Here is a 12,355-nt window from a genome sequence, read left to right as displayed (position 1 = left end):
TGTAAATTTTGAAAGAACACCAAAACAGGCCAATGTATTTCATGCCATTTCTCAGGCCAGGTTCATAAATCCACAACCTTGGGAACAGGTGCAGCAGGAATAGAAAAAACTTTCTTCCTTGTTACACTTTCCTTGGGCCATACCCCTCTGACCCTACACTTTATGCAACTAATGAAAGCAACATAATACGTGGGAAAAGATCGTGGAAACATGGAAATGTTAGTCACACCTTCCCTACTTTCTTAATGAGTCTGGTGGTAGAATGAAAATAGAGAACTTTTGTCCAAGAAAATACAAATATCACCTTATATAAGACATTCTTGTGAGGAGAATTAGAGGAGAACAGTTTTCCATAAGAAACTGGACTAATACCAGCACGGTCAGCAGATAGCAAAGGAAACAAGATAACACATGGTCCCTGGGAACTGCAAATATCTCAACCTACATATCTTCTGATCCTTCAGCAAAATTATCGGATGGAAATGCTACACACAACCAGGCAAGAGTGTCTCCAAACCTGACACCGTGGGGCACCTCTCATCGCAATCAGCAGTGATTTCATTCTACCCCAGAAGAGTTTACAGACAGAGCAGCAAACTGCAGCTGCGGACCATAACTGCGCCAGCCTGCGGCAATAACTCTCTATTCCCCCTAAGGGCACTCGCAAATGAGCCGTTGATATTCCTAAGCACTCGTCGTTCTGCGGCCTTGGAAAAGGGAGCACGGATTCCCGCAGAGCCTGCACACCTGGCGGGACATGAAGGGTAGGACAGGGGAGAAAGACGAGCAAAGCAGTACCACTGACCGTGCCGAGGAGAGCAGAGGGTTCCGACGTTCACGTCCAGCACCTCCAGCTCCACCTTGCAGTGACCTGACAGCGGAGGAATTCCTTGATCTCTCGCTTCAATACGAAAATTAAATACCTTGACTTCTTCGAAGTCTAGGTCTCCCGTGAGGTGAATCTCCCCGGTATTCGCATTAATGGAAAACTTATCTTTTCCACTCAGGGGAATGAAGTTCGTCACGGCATAGGTCACCTCTCTGTTAATTCCATCGTCCGCATCCGTGGCATTCACCCTCGTCACCAGCGTCCCGGCCGCAGCACTCTCTCCCAGCTGCACTTTATACACAGACTGGTTGAACTGGGGGGCGTTGTCGTTCGCATCCAGCACTGAGATCACCAGCTCCATGGTGCCCGTCACTCTTTTATTATTTTACTCTTTTTTTGGCCTTCCATCTGTTTGTTCTTTCTTCTTTTTTGCTTCTTTCTTCTGTTCTTTATTTTCTCCTTTTTCTGCCTGTCCAATTTTTACTGCCTTTTTTCTTTTATTTCCATCCATCTTTTATAACTCTGCTGTCAAAGTGCCGGTGTCCTCCCATGGTGTGATCGAGGCAATGAATGTCGGAGCCGTGAGCTCTAATTACAGGGCATCGCTATCTCCTTTGCACGGGACAGTAGCCAATGGGGAGAGCACAAAAGACCAACTTCCCTCAGCGTCAGAAAAGAACATCTTTTATCCTGGTATTCTCCTTGACATAGCCCCTCTTGATTTCCCCTCTTTGTCACCTTCCTTTCTTCTTTTAGTTTTTTTTTTTCTCTCTCCCCCACTTCATCCCAACTTTTTTGTGTACGGAGATAACATTGCTGTACGTTAGCAAATTTATTTAATGTTTCATCTTTCCTTTTTTCTTTTTCTCTCCATTTCTTTTTCATTCTTTCGTTGCTTTGTTTTCTTTTCTCTTTTTCTTTCCTTTTCCTTGTCCTTCCCTCACTGTCTCTTCTTCCCTCTTTGCCTATTCTCTTTCTCTTTTAATACAGTATTTTCTACATGACTACATCATTCTCGCTATGGAGTGCAGATATACAGTTACACAAAACCTTTTCTTCCTCAATACTTCTCATCGAGGCTTGCACAGGGCTCCTCAGTACCAAGGATACAGAGGTCCTCGACTGCAGAGATCATGCAGAGGAAATGTAGAGAAAATGTTGGTGCATGCTTATAATTTTCTTTTGTCATCACTTCTTTCCTTTCTTGCTCGATTTTTTATTTGCAGAGATTTTTTTTTCTTCCTCTTCCTTTCTCTATTCTTTACTTACCTTTATTTTCTTTCTCTTCCTTTTTTTCATGCCTAACACTATCCTCTTTCATTCCTCTGCATCCATACGTTTTTTCCCCTGTCACAAAATGTTTTCTAAACAAAATGATTTCTAAATGTCTACATCATCCTCTTCATGCATCAGCCTGTCCTTTGATGAGAGTGCTCATGGGAACCTTGCATGCCTCCTGATGAGGAACCACTGTCCTGATCTCCACCAGAAAAAGTCAATAGATTGTCCTACACCTCCTCTCCCCTTCCCTCCCCATCAGGAAGAAACCCACACTCCTCAGACCCCAGTCCCCTCCAGGACCAGCAAATAACACAGCAAGGCAATGACAAGACAAAGAACAGCTGCACTACACCACAAAAAGCATACACCTCCCTTGGAATCAGAAGACCAATCCCCAAGTACTTTGACATCAGTGCAAACAGGCTCCAATAAGCACAAACAATCCATGAAATCCTCTCACTTCAGAACTCAAATATCATCTCACAGCTCAGCACACCATTCTGCCACGAACACTGAAAAAGCACAGTGCAACCACAGTTCCTAAGAATTCTTCATGTATTTCAATGAAGAGCAGCTCTTCCTGCCTCATTTTCCACCTGCTTGATGAATGACAAGCTCTTGCCTCTCCTCTCAGGCAGATAAGCTCTGCCAGAAAAACACAGCAAGAACTTCCACCCTCAGGGGCATTAGCCCCCAGTGAACAGCTCTCACTCAATACCGTGATCCACCCAGAAATACCTATGAACCTAAACCCACGGCATTTTCCCCGAGAACAAGCTCTCCACTCCCAACACATCTGTTTTGAGAAATGCATTAGAGGCCCTCCTCCATCTCTGCTTGCTGCCAACTGCTCAAAACATGCTGGATGAAGCAAGAAAGAAATGAGAGCAGACTGTGGGGACTTGTTGGTCCAATCTAGGAATTACAGAATATTTCAAGTTGGAAGGAAGCCACAAGGAGTGTCGAGTCTAAATCCCAATCTAGACACACTCGGTCAATCCAAGAATATAGCACAACTAAATAGGCATGAAGGTAGAGCTGTCTCTCAGACTCATCTTCTTCAGCAAGAAGTGACTTACCTGTAGTATCACTGTTTGCTTCTTCAGGAGAGAAATATTTTCAGAGCAGGAGACTGGTTCTAACACCAACAGAGAGTATTGGGAACGGTGGATAGGAAATAGTTACATGCATTCCAGAAAAGCCTTGAAATCACTGGGCAAAGCACAGTGCTCCCATGTGCACTTCTATCATGGGGAAGAGGCACCACAAAGCTAAGGAAGGAAACTGTGTCAACATCAGCCTCAGCTCAGGAGCATGGAAAAGTCATCCTACACACTGACAGAAAATTACCCAAATGTTTGCAACCAGACAGGTGCCAAAGCTCAGTATCTCATATTATCTGGTATTACCAACACATTGCTGACATGAGAGACAGAAAAACAAGACTGTGAGGCTTTGGAAAGAAGGGAGAAGAAAGCCAAATGATCCAATTCCACTGTATTGAAAGGCATGAAGGGAACAACAGGACCTAAGGATATGCAGAACTTTTGGTGAGCTGGAGAAATTCTAGGTATTAGTAAATATCTGTGGAGCCTCTTCTTGATATTTGCTACTAGAATCCTCTGTCTCACACCCTGGGATATGGCAACTCCACCTAAGCACACACTCTCCAGTCCTTCACCAAAGCACAGACTGTGTTCTGCACATCATCTCCCTCAGGCAAGACTCTTCCCTACTAAAGGCCACCCTCATCACAACACATGCCCAGGCCATTCCTGGTGCCACTTGCACAAACTCTTCCATAATACCACAAAACCTGCTATTGGAATGTCCTTTGCATATCCTCACCTTCCCTTACAATTGGCACAAAGAACACATGGGGGGATATGAAGCCACCCCAAATCTGTCCAGCAGATTCTTCTCCTCTGCATATAGTTCATGGTTTATGCCTTTTCAGCAATCTCTGGTGGAAACACCAGAGAACATAAGAAGTGACTTCTTAAGAACTTTATGACATAAAGGCATGTCAGTTCTCACCCCGGTCCACATGGATTTTGCACTTTGAGAGAATGACAGCAAATGCCAAAGCACAAGTGCACCCTATAATATCAGAAGGAGGGGAGAATTTGTACCATGGAGAACCACAGCTGGGTTGCTGTGAAGGGTTTTGTGTCTACATCAGACATAGAATGAGCCACCTGTGACCACGGGACACCTAACTTCTACCAAGGGCAAATTTTCAGGTCCACAAGTCTGGGAAGCTGAATGCACAAAAATGAGATCCACATTATCATGTGTCCTTAATAATTAGCCTGAGGAGGACCAAGGAACCATCATGGAAAGATCTGTGGCTGGGGAAGTTACTATAGATGCCCACCATGATACAAGGACAGGAGGCTGAAGTGCTACCCTCCTAGAAAAGGTTGTCCAAAACAGGAATCAAAAAGTTCTTTGGGAATTAGTCAGCAGTTTGCCTGCCACGCCCTCTTTCCTGATGCCTTGTCTGCCTCAGGCAGGCAGCAGCACAGGGCACTGTCTCTGGTGGGAAATATTCATAACCTCAAAGGACATGATGGGCAGTAAACTACCATGGAATTAACTCAATACCCAGAAGGCCTTCAACTCCATACCTTTAGGAATGGATCTGGGGAAGGAAACCTGTGCCCATCCTGCCTCATCATTTTCTCTAGGCATCCTCCATTCCCTCCTCTGGGAATGTGTTCTCAAGACAAGAACATCATCTCACATTCTTGTCCTCTTATGACATGGCCCGTGGTCTTCCCAAGGATTTCCAGTTCCCACAGACTGCGAGGTCACACTTCATATTATGACATGGTCAGGACCTACTCAGCACCACTGCCATGTTCACCTCAGCTCCTGTGGCTTCCCCAGTCTCAGGTGGAAACATCACCCACTTTGGAGAATACTATTTATAGAGGGGATGTCAGGACAACTCTAAAGGCAATGGCCTTTGACAGCATGCTGTGAAAGACCAGCCCAAATGCTGAAAAATACATCAGTGCCAACAATGGTACCTACTACACAGGAAAATGTGGTGTTTGGTATGGCTTGAATTTTTGAGGCTGTGGGGCTTTTTTTTCTTTTTTTTTTTTTTTTTTGAAAAGAGGGTTTCCAGGGGTTTTTTAAGGGTGTGGCTGCTGATGCAAATATTAGCATAACATGAAAACAGGATAGTGTATGGTCATGCCACCTCATGGGACAATCAAGCTGCAATGCACTTCAGAAAGGCAAGACAAAACAAAGAAAACATACACTTTAGGTCACCCTCCTCGGCCTGCACACTTTCTACTGGTAACTAGAATAAAAACCTACTTGGAGAAAAATCACAGGAGAAGCGTTTAAGAACTCCCCTGCTTTCACAATCACTCAGGTGAGCCAAGCAAATGGAAGAAATTACGCCATGAGGACAGAGAGGCACCACCTCTCTATTGAGGAGAGTCAAAGAAGAGTACAGAGCTCTTCATAAGAAACCACACTAAATCCCAGCATGGTCAGCAGACAGCAACAGTAACAGCACAGTCAATAGTACCTAGAGGATTGTCTCATGGCATGATCCATGGTCTTCCCAAGGGCTTTCAACTCCATTGGACAAATCTCACTTCTCAACGTCAACCTTGATTTCAGGAAATGGCCAGGACCTGCACAATGCCACGGCCACAATCACCTCTGCAACCTGTCACTGCCTTCTTTGCCTCCACAGGGCTCACTGCAGCAATTGCCAGCAATGAGAGCACCATAAAAAAACATACAGATGGTATCACACAGACCATGCCCAGCACTCTGCTCTTTCTAAAGGTGATGTCAGAATAACTCCAAAGGGCAATGGCATTGATTTCATGTTGTGAGAGAATAACTCAATCATTTGACAAACACCCCAATGTAAAGGATTATATTGTTTCTGTAGGTGAATTCATGTTTCAGGTTTTGTTATTAGGGATTTTGGTGCTTGGTTGGTTGGTTGGTTGAGCTCATTCTTTGTTGGTAACTTCCCGGGGCTTTTGAAAGGACGCAGTTCCTGATACTTGTTATGATATTCCAAGAATACCACAAAAAGCCAGTGTTCATCATGCAAATTCTTGTTGAGGAATGCAAACCTACAACCATTCCACCAATGACAGAACAAAACCCCCATACACCTGATATTATATATGCTGTGCTCAGCAGAATCCCTGTAGTTGGCCCTTTGTGCTTCCTAATGCTTCAGCTATTCTGGATGGAAATCCTAATCACCTGCAAGTTCCTCTCCTGAAATGTTAGACATCTATTTGTAGACATGATATCAGGATATCTCTAATGACAATGAGCATTAATTTCATGATCTCATGGGAAAAAACAAATGCTGATGACCACAGCAGTGTAAGGGATAATATCCACACAGGTATATTCATGCGTTTTTTAAGAGAATGTTTCCAGATAATTCACGACTCTGGCAGTGGTGATACCAGTATTGAAAGAAAATCGAGAGAGGCAAGTGTCATCTCCAGCCACAAACAAAAGTACACAGAATGATTTTGCGGGGGGAGGGACTTGTGAAAAAGAAATTCTTTTTTATACTCCAACTCTGAATCTCCAACCTCTGCATAAACAGTTCATAATGCAATCTAGAAAAACAACACACTGGAAAAAGAAAACGGGAAAAGTCCAAGAAGGCCTTCCCAGGTACAATAATCAATCTGCTGGGAGAATCAATGGGGAAAAATCACACCATGGGGAGAGAAAACCTGGAGGCCTCAACTGGAGCCTTTCAGCACCACTTGCACTGGAGGGGAAGAGGGCTCAATTTTTGACAATGCTGATATCAGCACAGTCAGCAATGACTGAAGACAGTTAAGTGGCACATGGTGCCTGGGGGATTGTCACCACTACAGCCTGTGTGTTTTCACCTCCTTCAACAGGACCGGGTTAGAATGCTACACACCAGCGAGCAACAGCGTTGCCTGCAGAGCTGACACCTCGGCGCCCCTATTACCATAAACAACAGAGATTTATTTCTACAGGAGAGCAAATCTAAGAGAGAACAACTCGCACTCGGAGCAAAAAACCTCAGGTACGGTCCGTAAATGGCTGCGGGATGCCAGAAGACATTTCCCCACCTCGGTAACAGATGGGGGGCTCCGACAAGGAGGCGAGGCAGATGCAAAGGTGCCGTTAACATTTTTAAGATTCAGCCAATATTAGGAGGCTCTCAGACCATGGGGGCGCAGCCAAGCTACAAACAGGAACAGCCCAGGGGTCGGGCGACACCTGGCAGAGGGGGAAGCGAAAGAGTAAAGGCGAGCAAGGTATTGCCACTGACCGTGTCGAGGAGAGCGGAGGGCTCCGGCTGCGTGTCCTTGGGCGCGGGGCCGGGCGGCGGCGGCGGAGGGAAGTTGGGGCTGAAAACCATGAGGTCGCTCTTGGCGGCGCCGTCCGCCACGCACAGGCTGCGGCTGTGGCGCTGCGAGTACGACCAGCTGCCCACTTCGCTGGCGCACACGAGCGTCGTGGGGCCGGGCCCCGAGAGCACGGCCGCCCGCGGCGCCCAGCGCGACGCCCCGTACAGCACCACGGCCAGCAGGAACAGGCTGGACACGGCGCAGATGGCCACCACCAGCCACACGTTGGTGGCCGCGCTCGCCGCCCCGGGCCCCAGCTCCACGCCCACGGCCGAGCGCGACAGCGACGACGACGACGACGACGACGAGGATCCCGCGGCCGCGGCCAGCGCCGCCTCGGCCGCCTCGAGCAGCGACACGCTGAGCGTGGCCGTGGCCGAGCGCGCCGGCTCGCCGTGGTCGCGCACGACGATCAGCAGCCTGTGGCGAGGCCCGTCCGCCTCGTCCAGCGCCCGCGCCGTGCTCACCTCGCCGCTGTAGAGCCCCACGCGGAACGGGCCCTTGCCCCGCGGCTCCCACAGCTCGTAGCGCAGCCACGCGTTGTAGCCCGAGTCGGCGTCCACGGCGCGGATCTTGGCCACCACCTGCCCCGCCGGCGCCCCCCACGCCGCCCACGCCCACAGCGTGCCCGGCGCCGAGCCCGCCCCCACAGCCGCCGCCGCCGCCGCCGCCGCCTCGGCCGCCACGGCGCCCGCCTCCGGGGCCGAGCCCGCGGGCGGCAGCAGCGCCGGCGCGTTGTCGTTCTCGTCCAGCACGAAGAGCTGCACCGTGGCGTTGCCGCTCAGCGGCGGCTGCCCCGCGTCCACCGCGCGCACCTCGAACTGCAGCACCTGCAGCTCCTCGTAGTCCAAGGGCTGCAGCGCCCACAGACGCCCGCTCTCCGCGTCCACCGACACGTAGCTCGACGCCGGCCGCCACCCGCCGCCCGACGACGACGACGACGACCCCGCGGCCGCGCCGCCCACGCCCGCGCCGCCCTCCCACACCGAGTAGCTGACGCGCCCGTTGCCCGCCTCGTCCGGGTCCCGCGCCCACAGCCGCGCCAGCTCCGCGCCCGCCGCGTTGTTCTCCCGCGCCAGCACCGTGTACACGGCCTGCGCGAACGCGGGCGCGTTGTCGTTCACGTCCGACACCGGCACCCGCAGCCCGCGGCTGGCGCGCAGCGCCGGCGCCCCGCCGTCCTCCGCACGCACCTCCACCTCGTACTCCGACACCCGCTCCCGGTCCAGCGCCTCGCGCAGCACCAGCGAGTACGAGCCCGCGAACGTCGCCTCCAGACCGAACGGCGACGCCGGCCACACCCAGCACCGCACGCGCCCGTTCTCCCCCGAGTCCCGGTCCGACACGCTCAGCAGGGCCACCACCGTCCCCACCGACGCGTCCTCGGGCACCGGCACCGACAGCGACGTCACCCACACCTCCGGCGCGTTGTCGTTCACGTCCAGCACCTCCAGCACCACCTTGCAGTGACCCGACAGTGGAGGTGTCCCCTTGTCTCTCGCTTCAATACGAAAATCAAATATATTGACTTCTTCGAAGTCCAGGGCTGCTGTGAGGTGAATTTCCCCGGTATTAGCATTGATGGAAATCACATCTCGTCCACTCGGGGGAATGAAATTCGTAACGGCATAGGTCACTTCACTGTTAATTCCCTCGTCCGCATCGGTGGCGTTCACCCTCGTCACCAGCGTCCCGGCCACAGCACTCTCGGGCAGCTGCACTTCATACATCGACTGGTTGAACTGGGGAGCGTTGTCGTTAGTGTCCAGCACCGAGATCACCAGCTCCATGGTGCCCGTCAGAGACGGCCGGCCCCCGTCACTCGCCGTCAGCACCAACCGGTGCACGGGAATCGTCTCGCGGTCCAGAGATTTCGTTAAAACGAGTTCAGGCTCAATATTCCGCTCATTCGATTTTTGTAAATCCAGAGAGAAATACTCGCTGGGGCTGAGTGTGTAGGAGAGCTGCGCATTCGCTCCGATATCCGCATCCGACGCGCCCTCCAGCGGGAAACGGATCCCAGGAGGAGAGTTCTCCGATAAACTGAGGTTTTTGCGGGCGGCGGGGAAGACGGGGGCATTGTCGTTGATGTCGGTGACCTCCAGCTGCACATGGAAGACGCGCAGCGGCCGCTCCAGCAGCACCTCCAGGCGCAGCGCGCACGGCGCGCTCTTGCCGCACAGCTCCTCCCGGTCGAGCCGCGAGCTCACCAGCAGCGCGCCGCTCGCCCCGCTCACCTCCACGCTCGCCCGCCGGCCCTGCGCCACCAGCCGCAGCCGCCGCGCCTCCGCCTCGCCCGCCTCCAGGCCCAGGTCCTGCGCCAGACGGCCCACCACCGTGCCGGCCTTGGCTTCCTCCGGCACCGAGTAGCGCACCTGCCCGCCCGCCAGCGCCCAGGCCGCCTGCAGCAGCACCAGCACCCGCAGCACCGCCGCACAACAGCGCTCGCCCATCCTCCCGGCCGCCGCCGCCGCCGCCGCCGCCGCTGTGGCTGCCGGCCCCGGCCCGGGCCCCGCACGGCTCCCCGCCGCCGCCCGCACGCACCGGCTCTGCTGCCCGGCCCGCGCCGCCCCCCCGCGCTCACAGCCGGGCTCTCCGCCGCACCAGGGCGGAGCCGCCCACACGGAGCCGTTCCTGAGCCTGCAGCGACACCGTGCGCTGCTCCGCCGCCGCACACGCGACAGCGACAGCGCCTCCGCTCCTTTAAGGCCATCCCCTCTGCCGTCTCTTCCTCTGTCCTTCGCTTATTTTGCTTGTTTCCTTTTCTTTATAGATTGCTGTTCGCTTGCATAGGTTTATATTTCTTTCCCTCATCTTCTCCTTCCTTTCTTCCTTCCGTCATTTCTCTGGTTTTCATCCGTTTGCCTTTCCCTTCTCTTTTCTACTCTTTCTTTTTTAGTTTTTCCGTTGTTTTGTATTGTTTCCTCACCTCCTTGTCCTTTTGCTTTATTGTCCTGCACTGATTTTATACCATTTTCCCTCCTTTGCAATCTTCGCTCTTCTTTACTCGCGCAGGAAATTCGACATTGCGTCCTGCGTCCTGGGGGAGACCATCAATGCTGAAGTTATCAGTGCCAATTATGGTATATCAGCGCCAGGGCGCGGTGCTCCAGCCGGGGAAAGGCTCTTCCGGACCTGCTCTTCTCAGCATGGAAACATAAGGTCGGTGCCTGCTGATCAGCTCCTTTATCTTCCTTCCTTTTCTTTCCATTCTCTTCTTGCTTTGTTACTTCCTTGCTCCCTTTCTCTCTTACTTTTTTCTTCTATAGTCGCCTTCCTTTTTATATCCTTTTCTCCTTTCTCCTTCATTTACTTCTGTTATTGTTTCCCTTCTTTTATTATATCTTTCTCTTCTATTTCCTGGTTCACTTTCCCTATGTCTTCCTCATGCTCTTAACTCTCATATTTTTACCTCCTTCTTCTCATTTTCTTTCCTTATCTCTTATGTGCTTCTATTTCCTTTACTAATATTCTTTCCAAATGTTTATATAATACTCGCAGTGAACATGTTCTTTGGATAAAGTTCTCGTTCCTCTTCCTTGTTATGATTCCTTCCATTGCTTCTTCTTATTCCACTTGTTCGATCTCTTTTTTTTTTTTTTTTCGCCTATTATCTTTTTTTTTTTTTCCTTTTTTTTTTTTTTCTCTCCTCGACCCCAGAAATAAATCCACAAAGCAATCATATAGTAAAGAACAGCTTTGTTACATCAGAGAAGAGTCCACCCATGCAGACATCTAACAGAAAAAAGGCTCCAGAGTCCAAGTGACCCAAGGGAGTCTCTCATATAAAAAATCAAACCCATCCGAGTCCAGCATGACAATCCTCCAAGAATACTGCAAAACAAGCATGATGACACCACATTCCTCCTTTACCTGGATGGAGAACAATTCTGCCTGACTCATTTTTCACCTGCAGAGCTATTACAAAATTCACCATGCCATTGTCACTGAAAGCATCCTCTGCATGCCCAGCACATCTACTCCTAGAAAAGCATTAAGGTCACTTCTCCCTCTGCCTTTGCTTCCCTATTCTCACCCTGAGCCAGGAAGTAGCAGAAACAAATGAGAGCACAAAATGTGCTACAAACCTACAGGAATTTCAATTCAGGCAATATTTAGTCAATCCAATGTGAAGATAACAAAGTTGAACAGGTGACGCCTTGAGAGGCTCCCTGGAAAAGAGAAGCTAGGCAGTGCTAAAGGAATAAAGTAGGAATTTATTAAAAAGGCCTTCACAGGATACACCTTGGGCAGTGCAAGAGCCCAGCTGTAGCTACATCCAAGATGCAAAACGGGTCATGAGTTTCCACACTTTTATAAGTTTTGGTCTATTTCCATATTTGGGTTAATTGTCCAATGACAGCTCCAGGTTATGCAGTCCCATCCTCCCAGTTTGCTCTCCACAATTCCCTGTTGTTTGTACTTTTTGGGCCTGAAGCTGCAGTGGTGTCCTTGGTTCTGGGGCTGGAAAAGGATTGTTTTGTGTGACTGAGCTGTGAGGAGAACTTGTTAACACTTTGTATAAAGTTCAGAGTTATATACTAATGCAGCACAGAATCTGGAAAATATGAAAAATGCAGTAAGAATCTAGAAAATATGGAAAATATATCAGTAATGCTAAAAGCTAAGGCATCAGAGGAACCAAAGTACACCTGTCTCTCACACACAGCCTCTTCTGGTAGGAGTAACTCACCTGTAGCATCACTGGTTGCTTCTTCAGAAAAAGAATCTCCAGGACCAGGAGTACTTGTTTTAAGGGACAGTGTCCCTTAATGCCAGCTAGAAGACCAAGACCAGGGAGATCACGGATGCCATATCCCATGAAAGGCTGGCAGAATGACACAAGTTT

General features: G+C 50.4%; 1 protein-coding gene across 1 annotated transcript; it reads right to left on the bottom strand.

Annotated features, from left to right (window-relative positions):
- Positions 1-5,208: 5,208 nt before the first annotated feature.
- Positions 5,209-10,059, bottom strand: LOC121363002 (protocadherin alpha-8-like). The gene has a single exon (XM_041484970.1). It carries the CDS (start codon positions 9,957-9,959, stop codon positions 7,341-7,343), a length of 2,619 nt encoding a protein of 872 aa, XP_041340904.1. The 5' UTR covers positions 9,960-10,059; the 3' UTR covers positions 5,209-7,340.
- Positions 10,060-12,355: the final 2,296 nt, after the last annotated feature.

This window comes from Pyrgilauda ruficollis, unplaced genomic scaffold, assembly GCF_017590135.1.
Source record: "Pyrgilauda ruficollis isolate IOZ18807 unplaced genomic scaffold, ASM1759013v1 scaffold698, whole genome shotgun sequence".
In the NCBI taxonomy this organism is placed as follows: Eukaryota; Metazoa; Chordata; class Aves; order Passeriformes; family Passeridae; genus Pyrgilauda; species Pyrgilauda ruficollis.
This window is presented reverse-complemented; position numbering and strand designations above follow the sequence as displayed.

Excerpts from the sequence above, each read along its gene's own strand:
- LOC121363002 (XM_041484970.1), bottom strand. The coding sequence starts at position 9,959 with ATGGGCGAGCGCTGTTGTGCGGCGGTGCTGCGGGTGCTGGTGCTGCTG.